Raw genomic sequence first — 22,851 nt, 5'->3', positions numbered from 1 at the left:
ACTACTGTGAGGCTGACAAAGAACCTTAAGCAAAATGATATTGGACAAAAGGTAGACCAAGACCGAACTAAAGACAGATCTCACCAAGGTCACTCTGCCCATCAAGAAAAGAGCTCTCACCTGCCACCTGTCCAACCTCTGACTAATACTTTGCTCAATCTCACAACATTCTACCCTTCATTGTCGCCTCCTCGTGATGGGTACCCCCAAATACCTCCAACAACCAGCCTGCTCTCCAACCCCTAGAATCTCGCTGATATGGACCCTGAGTTGAGGCTTGATCTTCGAGCTAAAGTAGACGTTGACTTTACTTGGTTGACTCGCTGGCCTGATACAACGAAGTAGTCCTCTAGGATTCCCCTGATCATCAGGGCACTCTATCTCGTAGCCCGAACAAGAAACATACAGTCATCTGCAAAGAGGAGATGAGAGATTGGTTTGGTCGTCGGGGTAGGCCTGTAGGCCTCAATGACTTGTGTCAAGGAAGCGGCTCAAAGGGCCCAAGATAGAGCATCAACGCAAATAATGAACAGATAGGGGGAGAGGAGGCAATCTTACTGAATACCAACAATGGAGTCGAAGAAAGTTGTGGGCGTGCCATTCGCCAAGATGGTGAAGGACGGGGCCTGAACGCATCCCATAATCCTACGGATCTAGTTTTCATGAAACCCAAAGCTCTCCAGGGAGTACGAGAGAAAGTGTCAACTCATCCAGTCATAAGCCTTCTCCATGTCCAGCTTAACAGCCACAAGACTCCGCTGACAAGGGGCTCTCTGAAGATCATGCATGAACTCTTGAGGGATGAAAATAGTGTCAGAGATGTTGCGAGCACCCACGAAGGCTCCCTACTCAGGGTTGATGAGACTAGGCAGAATCCCTCTAAGTCTAGAAACCATAATCTCGATGTCTGCTTAGGATAGGCAGAATGAATCGTATAAATATAGTATGAGTATATCCATAGAAGTCAGATATTTGAAAAGAAGGATGGAAAGACCGTACCATCCATCTATAGTATTCCATTAAAACAATCGATAACAAAAAATACAACCCAATCCATAACTTTGTTAGGCCCTATTTGGCATAGCTTTTGGTGGGCCAGAAAATACTTTGTGCCCCTCCAAAAATACTTTTAAATGGAATAGAGGTATTTAGTAAAAAAATCGAAAAATTATTTTAGTTTTGCTAGAAAGTGGAAAACGTCTATTTGGCAGAAGCTCCAAAATAGAGCTTCTTCGGAAAAGTACTTTTAGCACGCGTTGAAAAGCTTTTTTAGATTTATAAATGTTGCGGGGACGGCATTCTGCCGGAGCCTCACACAACAGCCTAGCCCACATTAAGCTAGCAGAGAAAGAGGACCGCGTTCCTCCCGAGGTATTGTCCGCTTTGGGGGTCGAGCGTACCCGGAGCCCTCCTCACGGTTTTGTCCCACAAAAGGGCCCTCGAGAGGAAAGGATTTCCACCCCCCATTTAAGGCACGGAACCTTTCCGCTACTAGCCGATGTGGGACTAAATTCAAGGCCCCCTCCCCCCCACAACATAGCCCCCCCAGCGGGAAGGTTCCGGCCAGGTTTTACCCCAACGGGCCCCCACAGTCCTGGAGGGTAGTCAATGGAGAGAGGATGCGCCCCTACCTGGCACGCCATCTGTTGCAGGGACGGCATTCTGCCGGAGCCTCACACAACAGCCTAGCCTACATTAAGCTAGCAGAGAAAGAGGACCGCGTTCCTCCCGAGATATTGTCCGCTTTGGGGGTCGAGCGTACCCGGAGCCCTCCTCACGGTTTTGTCCCACAAAAGGGCCCTCGAGAGGAAAGGATTTCCACCCCCCATTTAAGGCACGGAACCTTTCCGCTACTAGCCGATGTGGGACTAAATTCAAGGCCCCCTCCCCCCACAACAATAAAATTTTTCTTTTTAGACCAAAATACCTATGATAAAATTATATAATTGTAGGAAATATCTCTTTATATCATAATGTACGAAAAAATAAATCTACAATAGCCCTAACAAATAAGGAACCCTAATCGACCTTGGCTTTTTTTCTTGCTACGTGATCAAGATATTATTTCTTTTCTCTATTTACTTATCCATCGTCTTGAACAAAGAAAACATTAGAAAGAAAAAATTATAAAATCTCACTTTTGTAAGTATTATTGTGTGCCTTTATAATTTTTTCCAAAAATTAATTCTCAAAAATATTATATTAATAAAATATTAATATAATAATCATCATTATAATATATTATATCAAAATTTTGTAATATACTATAAATATAATATTAAATTATGTTATATTATTATGCTTTTGTATACAATATTATATTAACTATATTAGAATAATTTTATTATAATATATTATAGTAATATTATACTATATGATATATTTATATATTAATATATATTATATTTTATTATGCTCTATTGTATAATATATTGTAATGTCTCAAAAGTACTTTCTCAGTTTTTTTGCCTAATACATATTAATGTTCTACAGTATGTAGTTACTAAACAATAAATAGCTTTTTATGCTTCAGAAAATTCTACTTCCGAGAGCTCTCCCAAACGACTTTTGTTTAGTCTCCATAAAAACAATTTAAAACCTATAGTAAATGGAAATCCTAGGTAGTTTTCGCTCTAAGCGCGCTTTTCTTTTATCAATAAAATAATTAGATTTTAGAATCCTGGATCCGGATTCGTTTGGTGTCTGACGGGAGGGCTTTCGCTCTCGAGTCTCCTTTGCGTGAATTCTAAGCGTCATTCACTCCATGATCTCTGCGCTTGCTTGATATTTTTTTATGGAATTTACGGATTTGATTACATCGGTTGGTGCCGGTGGTTCTGGTTCCGGTCTATTTAAGCTTCTCGGCTCTCGAGGGTTCTTCGAGCCTTCCTCAGACCAAAATAAACATATTTCTTAATTGTGAATCCAAGATTTAAGAAGGTTTTCTCGCCTAATTTTCTGCATTTGTTTTGGTTATTTTTGAATTATTCGATGGCTTTCGTTATTTGGTGTTGTTTTCGATGAGATCTGAACATGTTAGGGTTTAAAACCATTGGCGCAGGCTAGTTTTTCCGACAAAGGGGAATCAGAGCAATGGCGAAGGAATTGTCCAATGGGGTATCAAAGCCGCCGCCGACGCCTTCCCCTCTGCGGAATTCCAAATTTTTTCAGGTAATTCTTTCCTCTCTTTCTTGTTTTATTACCGATCGGTTTGTATGATCGAGATCTCACCAGGCGGATCGTGCACGTATTCAAAGTGACATTTCTGGATCTCTCGATGCTGTTTTAGATCGAGAATTATGTTAGCGATGGGTTCATTCTTCTCTCATGTTGGATGAAGTAAAGGATTGTTTCGATAAAGATTTATTGAAACACCTCGTTTGGTGTAGAGAGCAGTCAGATCTGTGATCTACGTGAATAATCTTTTTATAATTCATAAAATGTTTTCTTTTGGATCTCTTTGATCTGTTGATGAAAATCTAAATGCATGTTATATGGTATGAGTGGAGATTGTTTTGTTCTTGACTAAATATTTGGAGGATATTCTTGTTTGACAGTCCAATATGCGAATCTTGGTGACTGGGGGAGCTGGATTCATTGGGTCGCATCTAGTGGACAAGTTGATGGAGAATGAAAAGAATGAGGTATTTCTTGGTGTAACTTTTATGTCTTATTTATTCATTATAATTGGTTTTGTATTTAGATGAGATGCCATGGTGTTGCTAGATGAATTACTTGACAAATGTGACTCATTTTTGAGCTTTCTTGACAGCGAATTCTTAGATAGTCTGTTTTTAATGATTTCTCTCTTGTAGTTCCAACGTACTGATCAGATCTGTTCTTGCTTGCACACACTTCACAAAGTTGTTCGAGACTTTACTCCTTCATGTGTCATAAATGGCATTATTTGTATGCAGATTGGTGAGGATACTTGATGTACACGTAGCTGCCGCAATATTAATATCCAATGCAACATTCAAACTCACTTTACTCTGATGCTTTCAGCTGCATTTTTTGCAGCATTCTCTAGTGCTTTAGTGTTTCAGATTTATATTATTTCATATGGAGGGGGGTGTTTTGGATCCCATCTACGAGGCCCATGATCCATATGACATCTCTTGTACATGGGCGGGAAAACATTATTTGAAATGTCAAAATAGTTAGGGATGAGCCCCTATAAACATTGCTGCAAATAAATGAATTTTCATTCGATGTCTCCAATTTGTATGTCCTCATCTAGCTCTGGCCATGGAATCAAAATAGGCTTTAATGATTTTTTTTTTGAGAGAAAGGGAGGGAGACCCACACCACCTAAGACTCGAATCCAGAAAGTCTTGTTGTTAGGTGAAGTGGTGTGACTTTCAATTAATTAATTTCTCTTCTTTCAATCATTGTTTCATTGCATTCAACTAATATAAAAAGGAAATAACTTCAAATATAGGATATAATTTGAATCGTTTTCACCGATCCCAAAATTTTGGGATGCCAAAATTTGCTTGTCGAGTGCATAGACTTATCCTGTCTATGGATGGAATTTGCAGAGCCCAAATTTATATCAAAAACATGATGCCCTTTCTGACATAACATCACAGTTATTTCTCCCGTCCATAAACGGTGAAACAGTCCGATATAGTAACTAGGGGTCAAGGGTCGACCAGAAGTACAGCATTCTATACATGACTACTAATTTCTGCTGTATCATTGTAAATCATTAATTACAGCATTCTATATGTGACTATTAATTTGTGTTGTATCATTGTACATCATTAATTTCTTTAATGACACATTTATGTGTTTCTTTCTACCCATTGTGCAGGTAATTGTTGCTGACAACTTTTTCACTGGTTCAAAGGACAATCTCAGAAAATGGATTGGTCATCCAAGATTTGAGCTAATTCGACATGGTACTTTTACTTCCATTTGTCTAATTCAATTAATTGAGACAAGCTGGAATTTTATTTCTTGTAATCGATGGTGATATTCTCTGTTTGGACCCTTGAAGTACTCTTCTATCATGTTTTCTAATGTGAATTAGTTCTTATGTCTACTTTATCTTCTTTTGATTATGGTTCTTCAGATATAATGTGATTTAGGAATTCAGTGCTTCTACAAGATTTTTCTTGGTGGCCAACTAAAGCCACATGCTTTTGCCTTACTTTGAATTTTTTTTCCCTCCCGACTTCAGATGTCACGGAGCCATTGCTGGTAGAGGTTGATCAAATCTACCATCTTGCCTGTCCTGCCTCTCCAATTTTCTACAAATACAACCCTGTGAAGGTGTGTTTTTCTATTCCAAATTTTACAGTAACATGTCATGTTGAACATCTATCTCAAAGACAAGTATGCTTCTAGCACGGTTTTTCTTGTTGATCGTTGGAAGAAAGCTTAGAGTCATAATCCATGCATGTTTTTTTTTCTTAAAATATAAAATATTCTATATATATTGGCTGTTCAAATAGCTGCCAGCTCTTGAAGTGATTGAATTTTGAAATTCTCATTGGCCAGACGATAGTCACAGAATATTGCCTGACTTTTAATGTTGGAACTTTGAGACACCATGTGTGTTCTTGCATCATAATTGTGCCATAGTTAAAGTTTTACCATTTGCAAGGTTTCCTTCCTCACCTTCATTGATTTAGCTAGTCTCTTGATCCTACTTAAGTCTTGTGCTGAACTTGCCTCTTTGTATTCTCTTAACCCACAGCATAATATATTTCTACTCCACCCTCGAGATGCAAGTCTTCTGCCATAGTGTTAAATTTTGTGGGATGCATAGTAGCTTGAATTGTATTGTTTCAACTTTCTTGACTTGATTATCACTTATTGTTCATCCTGTTGTTGTTAAGTTATGGCTTATCTACTATAAATGTAGACATGTGTGTATGAATGATATGTATTGAACTAGAAAGTAAATCTAACTTGAAAATGATTGTTTTACAACAGACGATAAAGACAAATGTGATTGGCACACTGAACATGTTGGGACTTGCAAAGCGGGTTGGAGCAAGGTAATGTTTAAACTGCTTTTGCTGGGTAATTTGATATTTCTTATTAAAGTGACTAGTGATTTTTTACTGTACTATTTTCCCTTCTATTGCAGGATTTTGCTGACATCTACCTCAGAGGTTTATGGTGATCCTCTTGAGCATCCTCAGAAGGAAGAGTACTGGGGAAATGTTAACCCAATTGGTAAGGCTGTTTATTCCCTGAATGTAATTTCTATTTAGTGATTTGATTTAATTTGTTAGTGATCTTCTGCAGTGTTTTCCTGTCTCTGACACCGTCTTGATAATTGGCTATTCCTTGTTCCACAGGAGTCAGGAGCTGCTATGATGAGGGGAAGCGTGTGGCAGAGACTTTAATGTTTGACTATCATAGGCAGCATGGAATCGGTGAACTATCATTCTGTGCTAATTGGAAATCCAACTTGCTTGTTTTGCACCTATGGAAGATTTTTTTATTGGGAGAAAATAGGTGGCATATAATCACAAACCACATTTTAACTTTGGGCTTGTTGATGCAACAGAGATTCGAATTGCTAGAATTTTTAACACCTATGGACCACGCATGAACATCGATGATGGTCGTGTTGTCAGTAACTTCATAGCTCAAGCGCTTCGGTGATCTCTATGTTATCATCTGTTAATTTCACTTTGCATTCCATCTAATATTGTCTGCTTATCTCTTATTTATTCTGCTTTCATATTAGGGGTGAGCCCTTAACAGTTCAAGCACCTGGAACGCAAACTCGAAGTTTCTGTTATGTTTCTGATATGGTAAAAAGTAGTGATTTATTTGTTGATCTTCATTCCTAAGTATGATCTGGTTATTCTGCTCTGGGATTGATACTTTCTATAAATTCTGAAGGTTGATGGACTTATCCGGCTGATGGAAGGAGATAATACAGGCCCTATCAACTTGGGGAACCCTGGTAATTTTCATAATTATCTTGAACTTGTACTGTTGACTATTGGTCTTTGTGAGTAATTTGTTCGTTGAGAAACATATTGCTGCATGGCATTCAAGCATGCAGCTGACAACCAAATGGAACCATTCCTGGACCTGGGATCGGTAGTTCTCCACCTGTGGCCAAATGCTTGACGTGTGGAAGTCTATTAATTTAAGACTATAACTTCACCTGGTCAGCCTCGATGATCTTAATGTAACTATGCATTGCTTGTGCTGCAGGTGAATTTACAATGATGGAACTTGCTGAGGCCGTGAAAGAGGTAAGCTTTTATTTCTTTAGTCCAATGTTCATGCTTTGGTTTTTATTGCACTCCCTCACCCTAGTGTGATGACTAGCTGCAACTTAAATGCAGTTGATTGATCCCAATGTGCCTGTGAAAAATGTGGAGAATACACCTGATGATCCACGCCAAAGGAAACCAGACATCACAAAAGCAAAGGAGCTACTAGGATGGGAGCCCAAGATTACATTACGCCAGGGCCTTCCTCTCATGGAAGAGGATTTCCGACAGCGTCTTGGCGTGCCCAAAAAAGCATAACCTCTAGCATCAATTCTTCCCTCAGAATTAAAGCTTTGTTTTCGGAGATAAAAGCATTCTGAATCATATGCCTTTTTCATCTTAGAGTAAATGTTTGCTCGTCAGCTTTAAATTTTACACTTGTGGTTTGTCAAAAAGAATTTAAAAAACTAGTGGTTGTATAATGGCTATTTGAATCCAGGAGGATCTTTTCTGCTTTCTTTTTTCGAAGGGGTTATTTCACTTATTGGATCATGTGCGGACTTATTTTTCCACTATAGAAAATAATGGTTATTCTAGCTATTTTTCGTGCCATGAATGTGTGCTGCATGAATTGTCTAACTCGGCCTGTTGAAAAAATGCCAAGCCTGTTCTGCCATCTTTCATTTGTCAAGTTTGTGGTATTGAATCGTTACTCCTGTTCATGTATACCTCGCGCAAGTCTTTTCTCATCTATGAAATCACGTATCCAAAATAATATGAGAGTTGCGGGTAAGAAGCTGCAAGCCAGCAATTTGTTGTTGTTGTTTTCAACATTATTCATAAATGATTTGCAATTATGCAGTTGGAAATAGGAAGGATGACTTTTTTTTTAAGGAGCTTTATAGTGTTTCTCATCAGAAAACCCTAGTAACATTGGACCGCATTTTTATGAATGATACAATCTTGTGCGAAGAAGTTATTGACAGAGATACGAACGCTCTTCTAAAACTCATCTGATTGAACCACGACGATTGATGGATAATGACTCTCTTCCTCTTTGAAATTAACCTTTGGAATTCTTGTTCCTGTTTGAATCTCACTTTTTGGAAATCCTGTTTCAAGGCCAATGAGACTGGGCTGGTTAGACTAGTCATCTCTCCGCCACTTTATAATTTAAGTGTCTGACAGAAGACAGAATTTTAAAATTCGAGAACTCAATAGTAGATATCTGCTCCCCACTCCACAAACCAACCCGCCGCCATCGAAGTAAAAAGGAGATTAGATTTCAGGATAAAATAGTTGTTTCTGGCATGCAGAAGTGAAACCTACCTGAGTTCTTCAAGGGTATAAAACTCCTATTGTCTGATTGTGAAATCTTATCAACTGTACCAACATATGTGACTTCCAGCTGCGTTCAGAAGACGTTCATAAACGATAAAATATAGAACATTTAACTTGGGACACAATTCTTTTTAACGTCAGATAAAGATACAAATAAAGATCACAACCTCGAATGTTTCGAAGGAACACGTGATGTATCATTGCGTACTTGTTAAAATCAAGCAGAGTCTCGATTCCTTTGACATGGAATAAGGACACAAGATCCATGACTGAGGTGTCAGTCACCTCCTGCAAGTGAGAGTGGTCTGCATTGGCTCGATCCGACGGGCACAATGGGGGACAAATCCAGCAAATCATACCTATGCTAGTTGATTCCCTAAGCTTACTGTGGCTCACCGCAACAGATCGATCACGAAGTAAATAAGCCAAGACAACCTGGATAATGACACAAATACCAAGAGAGGGGAAGAAATTACCAAAATTAGGTCAAACCGGCCAGCATGATCTGGGATATGTCCAACCAGATCCAACCAGTCATTCTATGTTTATTGGATCCCCAAGGCTAGGGCTGCAAATAAATTGAGTTAACCTATGACCCAACCCTATCTGTTTTAGAGGACTCGTGGGGCCGGATCGGATTCTAAAATTAGACTCACTTTATTTGTCGGGTCGGATCTGGGTTTACTGAATCTCGATCCGACCTGGACCTGACTCATTGTTTTTTGGGTTAATTTTGGATCATTTACCCAATGACCCGATCCAACCCGAACCCGAATTATCCATTTGGGCCCACAGGCCGCAGCCACAGGAAAATCGCCCATTGAGAAGGACTGAGCCTTAGTCTTCACCGCTTTAAGGCCGCACACCCGCACCCTTCTCCTTCCATCGTCTCTTCATTGAGAAGGAATCCTCCCCAAATCCTAACCCTGCTCCGTCGTCGTTTTCCCTCTTCTTCCTTCCGGTCCATTGCCACAGCGTCGGCCACCCCCCATCCTTCGCTTCTCATTGGCATGTCAGCCGCCCTGAGCGCGTCGGATCAACAGCCGATCGCACAAAGTTAGAGACGACCGCCGCCCTCTCCCTTCCTCTGTTTCTCCTCCCCTGCGACCGAAGTCTCTGCCCTCCGCCGTGTCGCTAGGGGCCACAAACGCCGAACTGGTGTGCCGGCCCTAGGTAGCCACTCCTCCTCTCTCTCTCTCTCTCTCTCTCTCTCTCTCTCTCTCTCTCTCTCTCTCTCGTCCTGATCCCAACATCCCTCTCTCTTGGTGGGTTGACCCCAGCCATGGGCCATATTCCCCATCCCACTCCCTCTCTCCTTTCCCTTATGCAGCCTAACTCGACTTGTTTGACAAAAACAATATCCAGACCTAACCCAAATCCGAATTGTTTGGATTAGATCCGAATTATACATGAACTCGATCCGAATGACCTGTTGGGTCAAAAATTATAGTCGTGGATCCGACCTGGCCAGATCTTCTATTAGATTGGATCTGGGTCCAAAATTAGAAGCCGAACAAAAAATCAGATTAGATCGGGATCACTCGTGATCAGACCCGACCCATTTGCACCCCTACCCATGGCTATCAAAACTCCGGAGCTTAACTTGACAATGACAGTAAAAAAGGAGCGAGCTTAACAGATTTTGCCACATCCCTGGGGCAGCACCAAGTTGGCAAAGCTGATAGCTTTATGCTACCCTCAAGCAAAAGAAACTAGGCACAATTACCCCTAGGATGGAATTAACATGCAATATTGACCTGAAAATAACTTGTTCTGGCAGGGTGACTATCTGACCATTTCTATTGCTATGTTTAGAAATTATCATCATCTGCATCGTCCAGCATAGAAAGGGAACTTCATGATGTTGAACAGAGATGCAAGGAGCTAAGAGATTCAAAACAGATATAAGCAAGAGCATTAGCATGCCAATAATAAGATAGGTAAATCTCCATTGATAAATGAGAGACCTAATCCCCTTTATTGCAAGACAACACATGCATGACTGTTCGAGTAAATAGTAGTCCTAAAACTCTGAACTTACAATAAAAGCCTTCAAGGAACTGTCCATATACCAGCCATCAGTCTTTTATTCTCGATTCAATAATACTAATAAGTTTTCGACACAAAGCATTGAGATCATGTTTAATTTTTATGCAAAACATTGAGGAAATTGGCCAGCCTCATCATGGACAGAAGCTCAAATCAGCCACCAAATCAGCCTTTTTCACCTACAAAAGATTACTGCTCTTAGTCTGCTTGTTCATAGAGGACAAGAGTACATATCATACATACATGTATCCAAAAGAAATCATTCGAACATTTGAACCACTGGTTCAAGTTGACAAAAACCAGGAATAATCAATAGCACGATGGCCAGGTATGAGGACTACCAGGCCAATTTTAATATGATTGTTAGAATGCCACCATCCTTCATTCATCAAGACAGCCTTCTCTCAGTCATGAAAATGATGAACCTCAGCATGCATACGAATACACAACTCAAGAAAACTAGATAAAACATCCTATACTAGTTGGGATGGAACCCGAGCAATTAAAAAAGTCAAAAGACGAGAAACCACACAAATTATGCATCGAGGGGTAAAAGGTAGTGAAAAAATAATTATCCACCCTTGTTCATGTTTTCAATCCCAATTGAGTTACCATAACTTATAATTAATATAACAAATACCATTTATCCACCCCGCAACATCAAAGTGGCAACTTGGCTTTCTTATCAGCAAGTTCAGCATACCCAAAAATACTTCAACTAAAACGCAGCCTAATAAATAAAAATGGCACTCTCACAAGTGACCACCCTCACATGATCGGCAAGTTTGCTAGGTGCAAAAACCTTTAACTTTGAATAACAGCAGTGGTGATCATTTTGTTATATGAAATTAATAGACATGAAATTTGAATTCAAAAATATTCTTGAATGTAAAATAATTTGTATCTCCTAATGAGAAGGCTGCTAATGTATGTATAGTCTACAAAAAGTGCTTCTGCATCTTGACAGATAAACAACAGTATGTACTGCATCTCCCTCCCATAAGTTGCATGGTATCAGAGAAAGTCTAATTACACATGGAAGTTTATTTGAAAGTTGAGCAGCAAGATAGACATCAATAATCCATTCAAAATCACCAAAGCACATCTTAGACATCTTTATGAACCAAAACTGTATCTTGAAATTGCTTATCATTACATCAACATCTTATAACTAACAATGGCAACCTAAATAGGCCTTCATTGGACATTACAAAAGAATATAATGAAACTGCAATTAAGAATCTTGTATAGCAGCCATCTATTTTATCTAGAAACTCCCATTTTCCACTCAGTCACACAACCTTGATTAAGTATAGGAAAAGGGCCATTAGTGGCTTAGTGCCGTTCGTTCTTTCCTTTGGAAGTTTGCTAAATCTTTCTTCATTAAGTATTGATAAATATCAGTTAAATAAAGTTAATAGATGATAGAATGATGTTCAATAGCTCATTTATGCATGCTTGGATCTTAGCAAAATAAGTAAGGTTTGGTCATTTGAACTCATATTCGCTCACAAATCACACCAACTATTTTTGCAGTATATAGGTGCATCTTGATCAGCCTCCAATTTGGTTTCGTAATTCTGCAACTTTGCAACACAAAAATTTCTTTCCTTCTTTATTAGGGTTTATTACTTTGTTTTCAGTAAATAAAATAACCTATCATAGACTCAATGTGACAGCCTCATTTGACAAATCTACTTCCAACCTTATAGTGGTTTCATAATAGGTACCTTATGGTGAGCTTCTCGACTCTCGAGAGCTTCTGGCACAATTGCATAGCCATCTAGTTATCTTAGAAGCCATGATAGTAGAGCCACACTGAGAAAATTCATATCCACTCAACTGAGCCATTCTTGCATAATCTGTCAACACCATAAGAACCGCTGTTAATTTCTTGCAATCTTCAGGTGACTCATCTAATAGCATGACCCTCCATTCGTGTCAACTGCAAATTTATTCAGCATCTCTTAATTGAACCATTTTGATTGTTACTCATAATTTGATTATAGGTGTGTTGTTTTTATGTTTTTGACTTGTTTTGAAACGAAACAGTTTGTACTAAAACGCTAAAAAGGTAACCAATGATCGGGTAGAAATGTGTTCCAAAACCAAAAAAATAAACCAAGGATGGAGAGAAATCCAAAACTCGAATACCTATCTTACTTCATCCAATCTCAGTTGCTAGTCTCTACCAGTCATTTTCTAAATTCATTTTTCCAAATTATCTTAAAGTCTTGCCCACAATTTAGAGATGCCAGACACCTAAAAAAACCTTAGATCTTGTAAACCTGTCTAGAATACACAGGGATTGCATAAGATGGATCTGACAAGAATAAATATTATCCCAAACAGAATTACATGACTCTCCACCCAATGGTTAGAACTTAAGAGGTCCCAATCATGTCTCCTTCGCCAGCCCAGTGTTGACGGAAGACCCAGATACTTACAGGCAAATCAATTTTGCAACTCCATTACATCTACTGCTATGAACAACTGATGCTCCATATGTTTCAATCAACAAATTCATATGATTTGTCAGCCACTGAGGCATTTGCCAAATGAAATTATATTAAAAAAAATCAAATGAGACTTGCCTTTGCGTTCTCTTGGATGTATTCCAGTAAACAATGGAGTTTTTTCATTGGCATACTAAACTAGGCTCTCAGGTATCAACTGTCAACAAATAAACAGGAACAGATGGAACGTTTTACGGCTCTCTGCATTACACCTTTACTCCCTCAAAAAAATAAAATCCCAGCAATCATTTTGTGGTTTGCTAGTTCTAAAACCTTCTAATCCACGTGCACGAAGCGCCCTTCTTTCTATTTCTAGATTCGCATTATTGTAATCATCCTCATAAATGCTAGATTGCATCCGGTAAGGTTAATTTACACTAAAAATAAACTGTATATTGGCAATTGAACAGCCTTGAAATAAGACATCTCAGATCTCCTTTGACTCTTTGCCAAAACATTTAGAAGTCTCAAATAATTCATTTGGCATAAATCAACTATAACACAACCCACCTTTGTGAAACTTTTCTTACAATTAAAAAGGAGAACAACATTAACAATAAAGTAAAAACTCCAAGCTAAACTCCAGGTAAGAGAGACCCCAACATCTCAATCATTATGGGGAGGCGAAACCAGAGAAGTTTTTAAGTTGGACATTCTGTACCACATATCTGGAACAATGAAGAGCAACCCCTTGTTTAAAAAAACAATAAAACAAAATAAAACATTTGTACCAGATCTAGCACCAAATCTTAGGTAATATAACTTATCCTAGCAGCCAAACATCAAGAACCAAAATATCATATGTAGATATAAAGCGATCAATGGCATCTAACAAATGATGTTAAAAAAAAAAGAGGGGAAAGAAAATAAAAACTAGGGTTTGAGATAATATCGAACCTGTTGTGCTCCTGAACGAAGCGAGAGTTCTTGGCGTCCTCCTCTGGCGTACGAAAAATAAAAATCGAAAAGAAAAAATAGTAAATGAGATAAAAATGAAGAAGATAAAAGAGAGGAGGAGATCGGGGGTTCAAGAGGGGGAGAAATTTAATCACCGGTGAGGCCGGCAGTCAACTTGACGATGACGGCGCCGGTGATGGCGAAGCCGACGAGGAAGGGCCAGTTCCGGTTAAACTCCCTCCTGAAGAACACCGGCCACGGATCGAACTTCCTCATCTCTCCCTCTTTCTCTCTCTTTCCCTGCCCCTTTGTGAGGAAATGAACGACGGCTCCAAGCCTTCGGAGACAACGCTCTTGTTGCGGTGAACCGTTTGTCCTGTGCCCAGAGCCGCCTAAAGTAGGGTATCTCTCGGCTTTCAGGAGTGATATGGACGGCCCTGATGTGATGATGGGCGTACGGTCACCATCAAATGGGTTTCTCTCTCGTTTGCCTCATTAGGTGCAGTTGACGGAGGAATATGAGCTTCGAAGCCTTAAATTGGACATGGGCCTTAAAAACTTAAATCTACTGGCTCGTCTATTTGGGCTGGGAGCATATTAGATGGGCTTCGGCGTAGGCCTCGAAATTCCAGCCACTGGCTGGGCTACGGCATAAACTCCAACTATTAACCTATGACACACACAAGTAACCTTGGTCACCTCACTATCACACAATATATTGATAAAGCCGGCCCGAGCCTTAGGCGACTGAGGCGGTCGCCTAAGGCCCCTGGAGGCTGACCAAAAGGAAGCAAAGGCCCATATAAACGGGATCAGGAGCTGGCTACGAAATTTGGAAGTTGGGGACAGTAGTTTTGTTTTTTTTTTTTTTTTTTTGGGGGGGGGGGGGGGGGGGGGGGAGGGAGGGAGGGAGAGGGAGAGAGAGAGAGAGGAGATTCTTTTAGTTTTCTCCTCTCGGTTTCTTCTCCCCTCTTGGGTGGTAGAGAGAGAAAAGGAGGGAGGGGGTTGAATGGCTGTTGTGCCGTGATGTTGCAGTTGCTGCTTGGGTACTCACTTGAAGGGGAGACGGTGGGATGTGGGATGAGACTTTTATCAATTTGATGGAGTGAATTTCCCATAATAACCCTACTTTCTGAGGTTTCTTTATGGACAAATTCTTTTCTTTACCTTGACCATGAAGTGCCATGAGATGACATTTTCCTATCCGGCTCTTGCTTGACATGGTAAACAATATTGCCAAGTATTATCTCAGTTATTTAATCAGTTTCATGGCCCTTCACTTAGAATAATTACTTTTATGTGCTTCCATTCAAGAATTATATTAAATTGAAAAGGCTTCTTGTCTATCTTTGTTAGATTCATGGTTGAAATAGTGTACTTGATAGCTATCTATTTTCATATATTTTTTTAAGTATTTTATATTTATTAAAAAAAATATTATTAAAAAAAATTATTATTAAAAAAATGCCTCATTCATTGGATTCGCCTTAGGCCCCAGAATATATTGAGCCGCCCCTGTTAATATTGACAACCATGTTTTACAGTATGCAATGTAAGTATTGGTTCAGTAAGCAATTTGCGCGTAGAAGACATGGAAATCATGAGCATATAAGCTATCACAGCCAAGGGTGACTCTAGTTATAGATATCGAGATGGCATGAATAAATCAGGGAATCCCCTAGCTTGGTTTAAGTTCTAGACAGGCCAAGCCAATATTTCCACAGATAAAATAATTTAATAATGATTCGATATCCATCAAAAGTATTTGTTTGTTTGTATATATTAGTGCCATGCAAATATGACAATTGATGCATCAAGATGGCGTGCCAACTATGCTGACAAGAATATATCTGCATGGATATTAAAAACATTCGAACATGCTGCCTATAAAATACTAAATAGAGATTACTTAATCATGGGCAAAAGGCTAAGAATGGCATAATTATAAAATCAAAAATATTAAATTTCATTTTAGATCATTGCTCGATTCGCTGGTCCGATACGAAAGCCGGTGATTGGTCGAGCGACCCTGATTTGCACTATCGATTCTTTGATTACTGCACCAATTCTCGGCTGCCATATCAATCGGATGATTTTAGAAATTTATTCGTGTGCTGGCCATGATGCCAGCTAGACACATGCTTTAGAACTCGAGCCATACATCCCCGTGTCATGCCATTTAGGGCTATTAGGCTGGTAGTTCGGACAAGGGCTGTCAAGATGATTCCCTGGGCTTAGCAAGAGCCTGGTCATGACCCAATATCCAGACTTCATGATGGAGGCGGCCCACTCCACCAAGACTAGTATCCAACGGATGGGCCAAGCTGTTCTTCACTCGCTTCGTAACTCAAAGGGCGCCTACGGGGCTTTAGTTTCCGCCAAAAGATCGGTATCCGGATCACGTCCTCCTTTTTCGCTCCTAGGTTGTCCGTCTATTTAAGTTCTCCCTCACCCTTGTCCGTTGCTCGCGTGTATCGTCTTCCTCTCCGGAGCGCTGCGGCCCAAGGGAGGAGCCCTCGTTGCATGGGATCTCGAGGTCGAGGTATTGGCCCCAACTCAACCCTCCTTTACCTGCGATTCGTGGCATTTCTCTCGTACTTTGTGTGGCATTCGAGATTTCTTGGGATTGATAGATGGGAGCATGGAATTTTGGTTTCTTGATTTATTTATCTTTTTTTCGTTTAGGGCTAGGTTTTTGAGTCGTCTGAATCCTTTCTGCTCCCAGATTTAGGTACCAACGCTCAGATCTTTGACTGATTGTAATTATCCAAGATTTTTTTCTGTTTTCTTGGCGAAAAGAGACTGAATTCTTTTTGATAAATCGATTGGTTTGCTTTTCTTTATACTGCTTATATGCATGATAGGCTATACGATTTTGATTCTGTTTTAATTCTTTCCTAGAGTGGAGATTACGGCAGGCTAGGGTTTGGTTGGCATGGATCTGGACTCACTGGGTTTTGAAAACAGGGGGTGGAGTTGGAGTGGCAGGAGGGGTTGTTTAGTGGGCACGCAGGGTTTTGTGGGGTTATCACGATGAGTCCAGATGGCAGCAGAAACCCTCCTCGAGCACGTCTGTTCCGAACCAATCGCATGTCCTATCGTGACGCTCCTTACAGAAGCGAACGCCGCAGCTACTGGTGAGCTTGCCTTATTTAGGTTACTGGATTTGCTTTCAAGTGTTCCATTCTTGGAACTCTTCGTAGATGGAATCTTGTTCTTTTCAAAACATAACGAATTGAACTTGCATTTTGTAACTTAAGAGTCAATCTATCCATATTTTTTCATTTTAAATGTTGGGAATTGCGAAATCTCTTCTCTTCAAAGTTGTTACAGAAGTACTACTAGAGATGGATAGATTATTAATGGAAGGGCATGAGTTTAAAATTCCAGAATTGCTGTCATGGACCACTGGACTAGCCAATGCATCATCTTATGGGATTTGGAATTTAAAGCCCTTTAAAGGCTAATATTTCATGTTTTTTTAAAAAAAAACTCAATGCTGATACTGATAATGCTGTGAATTTTTTTATTAGAACGTTTGTCAGAATGTTGATTAACATTTGCTTTATTATTAAGTATAGCATAAAAAAACCAGCATAGGCATAACTTCTTATGCTTACTTGCAACAAACAAAGTTTGTATCAATTCCGATGTTATTTTTCTACTATTAGTTTGACCATAGCAAATATTTTGGTGCAATACTGTTTTCATATATGAAACAATGTCGTCATCTTTGTCGTCAATTTTGCTTTTAGTTTTACATTATTCTTATCAAAACCCTTAGCAGTACATGTATCGGTTGCATTATCATATCAGCATAATCCATATATATGTGCACATCCACACACACATGCGCACATAGGGAGAGAGAAAGAGAGAGATGCACAGATGGGTTTTATTATGAATTGACGAAGTCTTGGACAGGTTAGCACATTTGCTTGTTTTGATTTGTGAAGCTTGCCTTTGCATTATCAAAAATATTTGAGTGCCAAGCCATTTGTAGCACCACATAAATGCAAATCTATTGAAAAGATTGTTTTGAGTTGATGAAGATGGTTCTCCAGAAAAGCATAAGTTGACTCTTGCAACTCTTCTCATCTCGGTGGTGTGACTCTGTCAAGGTCTTCCCTAAGAGCCAAGTATGATGTTCCCTCCCATTTTTCCTTGAATTTTTGCCTATTTGGCTAAGTGATTGCCTCCGATCACTTTGACACCTTATTGTTAATTACTATAATAACAAAGGTGAAGCACTTCATGCTAAATCCAGAACCAGCTAGCTTGCGTCCTCTGTGTGAGGACATGTGAGAACAAATATAAAAGCAACGTTGCATGGACATAAACATGAGAATTAGTTTCAGATAGGTATCTAAGTGTTTGGCTTGGCAAGAGAAAAATGGAGATACCCAGGATACAATATAATCTTAATTAAATAATATATTTATACCATTTTATTTACAAGGCATTGTCTGTAAGGTTGTTTAACGTACATGTTTCTTTCCTACCTACTACTAATGTTAAAATGGAAGGTCTAACTCATTGTTAGCAGAGTCTAGCTCCCCAAAAGTCTCTAGAAACTGCAAAAAAGAATTTCATAAGTATTCAAATGTCTAACATGTACCCTACATGCTTTTCTTTTGGAGCTGGATGCGAATGTCTAGGTTAATCAGATAGAAGCACACATTCCCACCAATATTTCTTGACACGTAGAGCGTTTATCCATTTCAAGATATTGTGTAGTATGCCATCAGCCTTGATGCTTCCATTGCCTTCACAAGGATCGCCATTATGGCTAGGAGAGCCTGATCTCTGAAACATAATGCTATCAAAACCCACCAATCTGCCTAGCTAAAATTGGGATTGACAGTGACTGCTGGCAAAACAAACAAGGGCTTGCAAAGGCTTTGAAACATCATTCAAGGTAAATCTTGAAAGACAACCAAATAGAACTATCACCCATCCTACTATCATGGCATGGTTTAGTTGGTTGCAGAAGATGAGAGAGCCCAATCACTAATTGGATAGAGAAACCATTTATCTAGGTGATCTATCATATATTATTCAAGCACTGTAGTGAATGTTCTAGAAGAGAGAAATTAACAAGGAACTTCAAGTGCTAAGGACAGCATCATTAGATATATAATTCTGTTATCTGCCTCACAATTTACCACCGCATGCACTCTTTGAAAATCGCATCCATTATGATGTGTTGTACCAAACCCTACAAAGGCTCACAACCTTAAGAATCAATGGCTTAGAGACCCAATGATGCCCTAGAAATAAGGACTCAAAGCTAGCTGGTAAATTAATAGCCATATGTGCAATAGTTGTTGTACAAATGTCCTTGCAAGCATCTGCAGCATCCTCATGAGCTTGGCATTTGTTGAGTTGATGATCATGAGAGTTTTAAGGACTGTAGCATAGTTAGGTGTTGATAGGGAGAAAGGGAAAAGGTGGGTAAATTATGGGGAAGAGATTTTGTATATTTTTCTTGCGTTATCTTTAGTGAGAGGATTCAACGGTCTTTCTTTTTTCCATTTTTTCATTATTACAGAACCTTCTTAAAATGAACATGCCTTATTGTCCTACTTTATCTTTCGTCACAAACATTGTACATAGAAATGCTTAACTCATTTTCTTTCTATGCTTCAAATCATCCCATCGGAGATGGAATTTCTTGCATGTTGTAGACCCAAGTAACCGATTTTGGGGGCTGCCTCCGCGGCACCCTGCCTAATGCTGGGTGACCTGCCTAGACAACTTAGATTTTGGGGCAAGCACACAGGCTGCCTACTATGCCTAGTGCAAGTCTTTGGCCGAATGCTTGGCCCTAGGCAGGTCAGAATTTGTTGATCAGGTGCATCTCTAGGTACCATAGCCATTGGTTGGCTTTATGCATCCTCATTCACCAACTATTACCATTGGGTTATGTGTATCTCCAAGTTTACATATTAAAATGGAGAAGAAGAAATGGAGGGGGTTGATAACACCCAAATCCAGTGACCAGTGACGACACCGAACAGAAGCATCTCTTGATGACAACATCAGTAACGTTGATAGTCAATAGTTTCGGGAAGGCAAAGTTCTTTTGAATCTGTCCCCACCACCCAGCACCCACCACCTCCCACCCCCACCCCCACCCCACATTAAATCTTGTCCTCATTCCCTCCACTTCTTCTTCTTCTTCTTTTGTTTTTGTTCTCTCCACCTTCGCCCTCTTCCCCCTCCTCCTTCCCCCATCATTGATGATTATTGTCACCATGGTGATGGCGTTTGCTGCATCAGGTCCCAGTGGCAGCAAACATGTTGGATATCAGGCAAAGAAGCTCATCTACATTAGGGAACTGATATTGTGTGGATATCTTTCTTACCTAACACAAGGACAAGAATGAGAAGAAAAAGAAGGGAGATGGAAGGGGAGGGAGGAATTCAAAATCATAATCTGCTTATGGATTTACAACATTAGGTCTAATGTTATGCTTATTTTTAATTTGGCTAGTTTTTCACAGGCTCGATTGGATTTGTTACATGCATAGTTGTGAAAGTCTGATTCTAAATTCCATTGCCACCTCAGTTTTAATGAGGAGTTTGTAATATACTTCAAAGGGGCATAGGTTTGAAATCCATTAGTCAATTTTCACTTTTTTGTATATGTTCAAAAAAAAAAAGAAGGTGGAAGCGTCAATTTACCAGAAGAGTCTGCCTTGAGAGAGTTATCAGGCCCTACATAGTCAAGCATGGTAATATAACTAGCCTTTTTTCTTTTGTTCTTTTTTGCCTTCTCACATTTTGTTTGTTTGTAGATGGCTAGAATTTAGTCTAAAAGGTGCTGGTTTGGATTGCCTTAAGGCTCAAGTCTAGTCTCTGGAGGAATTGCTTATGTACCATGAATATTTGTTTTCTCTATTTTTTTCCCCCATAATATTGCAACTTTGTCATTTTGGTGGTACAAGTGCATGGAGGCCTTGCTTGAGAGCTAAGTTCAACACTTTTATCTTGATTGGGAAAATGGGCGAGATTTCTCTTTTATCCCTAAATTCTAGTTATATGTTCTGCACTTGTTCTTCTGTTCAGCTAATTATTTATAGGAGGACGTAGAGTATATACATTAAATTGGCACCATTTGTGGAAAGAAGCTCAAATTATACAGTATTTTTTGACAAAAATTAACTCTGCAAGAAATAGAGGACTTTTCATTGGACTAGAAATTTTATGAGTAAATTTAGAAAGAGAATCCACTTTGTTTAATGAATAGTAAGATATATTTGGGTTCTTTTCATCTATAAGCAATTTGATTTTGCCATATTTAAAAAAAAATCATAAGTTTGCACCGTTCAACTAATTTATAATAACCTTTAGTTATTGCAGTTGCCTTTATATTTTTCCCTGATAAGATGGTAATGGATTATGCATCTATGGTAAGTTACATGACTTGGAGAGATGGTACATTTCTTAGTGGCATGGAACATGTCAAGCTGTTATTAGCAATGATATTTTACCAACTTATTTGCACTATGCTTTCTTGTACACATTTTTAAAGTTGTTGTTTCTACGTTCTTAATTTGTTTGTTTTCTTCCAGGGATTCTCTCTGCAAGAACTGTAAGCGTCCTGGACACTACGCTAGAGGCTGTCCAAATGTAGCTGTCTGCAACAATTGTGCACTCCCAGGGTAAGTTATTGTATTTGGTTTCAAAAATAAATATGATATTCGACATTTTAATGGATTAAATCATCGAAAACTAAAACAGGTGCGGAAAGTGAGGAGCCTTCTTTTGAGCTGTTGGCTTATACAGTAATACAGTATAGCAACTGTCAGTTATTTGATTATTTCCAACCTGACCATAAATATTTGCTCTCAACTCTTTGCCGACAGGCACATTGCAGCAGAGTGCACTGCAGTGACCCTGTGCTGGAATTGCAAGGAGTCTGGACATGTTGCCAGTGAGTGCAAAAATGAAGCTGTCTGCCACACGTGTAACAAAACAGGCCACCTGGCTTGTGATTGCCCCGGCTCAGGACTAGCCACCTTTGACACCAGGCTTTGCAACAACTGCTACAAGCCAGGTCATATTGCCGCAGACTGTACCAATGACAAGGCTTGCAACAACTGCCACAAGACTGGTCACCTGGCTCGTGAATGCCCTAACCAACCAGTATGCAATCTCTGCAATGTTTCAGGCCATGTGGCACGTGACTGTCCCAAGGCAAGCCTGGCATTGGAGATCCAAGGAGGGCCTGTCCGCGGCATGTGCGACCAGCCAGGTCGCATCAGCTATGGCTGGGTTGGTATTGTTATCTGCAGCAACTGTGGTGGGCGTGGCCATCTGTCTTATGAGTGCCCCTCAGGCAGGATTTTTGGTCGTGTTCTCCAAAGATACTCATGGTAAACTTGGTTTCAACATTGGATATCTTGTACTGCAGGTGAGTTTGGGCTATTGCGGCTATGCTAGTCGATGCTTTTTCCCAAATTGTGGGTTCACTTTCTAATGGAAGTGTTTGCTCTGGTGGGCACTTATGGAGGCCAGAATTGAAGATTGAAACCTATGTTCTTTGACTTCAGCTGATATACATTCTTCCATGACATTTTTGTGCATTTCTTCTCTTTCATCTCGTGCTCCTGCGGTCTGCATGGTTTTAGTTGCTGTGAAGCTAGAAACCAGCAAATGAGTGCTAAATGATTGCTGCATTTCATTGTTAACACACCACCAAATGGTTAGAATGAGTGCTAAATTGTTCGTGCATTGCATTGTTACACGCTACATTGTTGGCGCTAAATTGTTGCTGCATTGCATTGTTAACCCACCACCAAGCGGTGGCAGTTTCTGGGGTTTCTTTTTTATCCATCCCAAAGTCCTATGGA

The 22,851-nt window shown here is 39.7% G+C and overlaps 3 protein-coding genes across 5 annotated transcripts; 2 read left to right on the top strand and 1 right to left on the bottom strand.

The window, feature by feature from the left end:
- Positions 1 to 2,675: 2,675 nt before the first annotated feature.
- On the top strand, positions 2,676 to 7,790 carry LOC103716974 (UDP-glucuronic acid decarboxylase 6-like). Its single transcript, XM_008805197.6, has 13 exons — positions 2,676 to 2,940; positions 3,062 to 3,171; positions 3,558 to 3,644; positions 4,817 to 4,904; positions 5,186 to 5,277; positions 5,944 to 6,008; positions 6,101 to 6,189; positions 6,315 to 6,392; positions 6,527 to 6,620; positions 6,710 to 6,776; positions 6,868 to 6,931; positions 7,189 to 7,229; positions 7,323 to 7,790. The coding sequence occupies exons 2-13, from the start codon at positions 3,094 to 3,096 to the stop codon at positions 7,506 to 7,508; spliced, it is 1,029 nt and encodes a 342-aa protein (XP_008803419.1). The 5' UTR covers positions 2,676 to 2,940; positions 3,062 to 3,093; the 3' UTR covers positions 7,509 to 7,790.
- Positions 7,791 to 10,454: 2,664 nt separating this feature from the next.
- Positions 10,455 to 14,394, bottom strand: LOC103716973 (ATP synthase small subunit 6-A, mitochondrial-like). Of its 2 annotated transcripts, none has more exons than XM_008805196.6 (3): positions 14,149 to 14,389; positions 13,994 to 14,036; positions 10,455 to 10,759 (listed from the first exon to the last, which is right to left on the bottom strand). In XM_008805196.6, exons 1-3 carry the CDS (start codon positions 14,267 to 14,269, stop codon positions 10,756 to 10,758), a joined length of 168 nt encoding a protein of 55 aa, XP_008803418.1. In that variant the 5' UTR covers positions 14,270 to 14,389; the 3' UTR covers positions 10,455 to 10,755. The 2 variants fall into 2 exon arrangements, with proteins under 2 accessions (XP_008803418.1, XP_088559767.1); XM_088703641.2 differs by lacking the exon at positions 10,455 to 10,759 and adding an exon at positions 13,582 to 13,764 and having other exon boundaries at positions 14,149 to 14,394.
- Positions 14,395 to 16,395: 2,001 nt separating this feature from the next.
- LOC103716972 (uncharacterized) lies at positions 16,396 to 22,584 on the top strand. Of its 2 annotated transcripts, none has more exons than XM_008805194.6 (4): positions 16,396 to 16,535; positions 16,895 to 17,130; positions 21,571 to 21,660; positions 21,865 to 22,584. In XM_008805194.6, the coding sequence occupies exons 2-4, from the start codon at positions 17,027 to 17,029 to the stop codon at positions 22,376 to 22,378; spliced, it is 708 nt and encodes a 235-aa protein (XP_008803416.3). In that variant the 5' UTR covers positions 16,396 to 16,535; positions 16,895 to 17,026; the 3' UTR covers positions 22,379 to 22,584. The 2 variants fall into 2 exon arrangements, with proteins under 2 accessions (XP_008803416.3, XP_008803417.3); XM_008805195.6 differs by having other exon boundaries at positions 16,401 to 16,535; positions 16,961 to 17,130.
- Positions 22,585 to 22,851: the final 267 nt, after the last annotated feature.

This window comes from Phoenix dactylifera, chromosome 8 (assembly GCF_051530095.1).
Source record: "Phoenix dactylifera cultivar Ajwa chromosome 8, Ajwa_hap1_PhDact_Kaust_v1.1, whole genome shotgun sequence".
Taxonomy (NCBI): Eukaryota; Viridiplantae; Streptophyta; class Magnoliopsida; order Arecales; family Arecaceae; genus Phoenix; species Phoenix dactylifera.
Note: the sequence above shows the minus strand (reverse complement) of the source record. Positions and strands in the feature narration are given on the sequence as shown.

Bases quoted from the DNA above. Each gene is read 5' to 3' on its own strand.
- LOC103716974 (XM_008805197.6), top strand. From the start codon at position 3,094: ATGGCGAAGGAATTGTCCAATGGGGTATCAAAGCCGCCGCCGACGCCT. The intron at 3,645-4,816 runs GTATTTCTTGGT...CCCATTGTGCAG, and splicing joins TGGAGAATGAAAAGAATGAG to GTAATTGTTGCTGACAACTT. The intron at 6,190-6,314 runs GTAAGGCTGTTT...CTTGTTCCACAG, and splicing joins GGGAAATGTTAACCCAATTG to GAGTCAGGAGCTGCTATGAT.
- LOC103716973 (XM_088703641.2), bottom strand. From the start codon at position 14,269: ATGAGGAAGTTCGATCCGTGGCCGGTGTTCTTCAGGAGGGAGTTTAAC. The intron at 14,037-14,148 runs GTGATTAAATTT...TTCGTACGCCAG, and splicing joins GTTGACTGCCGGCCTCACCG to AGGAGGACGCCAAGAACTCT. The intron at 13,765-13,993 runs GTTCGATATTAT...TCATTGTTCCAG, and splicing joins TTCGTTCAGGAGCACAACAG to ATATGTGGTACAGAATGTCC.
- LOC103716972 (XM_008805194.6), top strand. From the start codon at position 17,027: ATGAGTCCAGATGGCAGCAGAAACCCTCCTCGAGCACGTCTGTTCCGA. The intron at 17,131-21,570 runs GTGAGCTTGCCT...GTTTTCTTCCAG, and splicing joins AGCGAACGCCGCAGCTACTG to GGATTCTCTCTGCAAGAACT. The intron at 21,661-21,864 runs GTAAGTTATTGT...CTTTGCCGACAG, and splicing joins AACAATTGTGCACTCCCAGG to GCACATTGCAGCAGAGTGCA.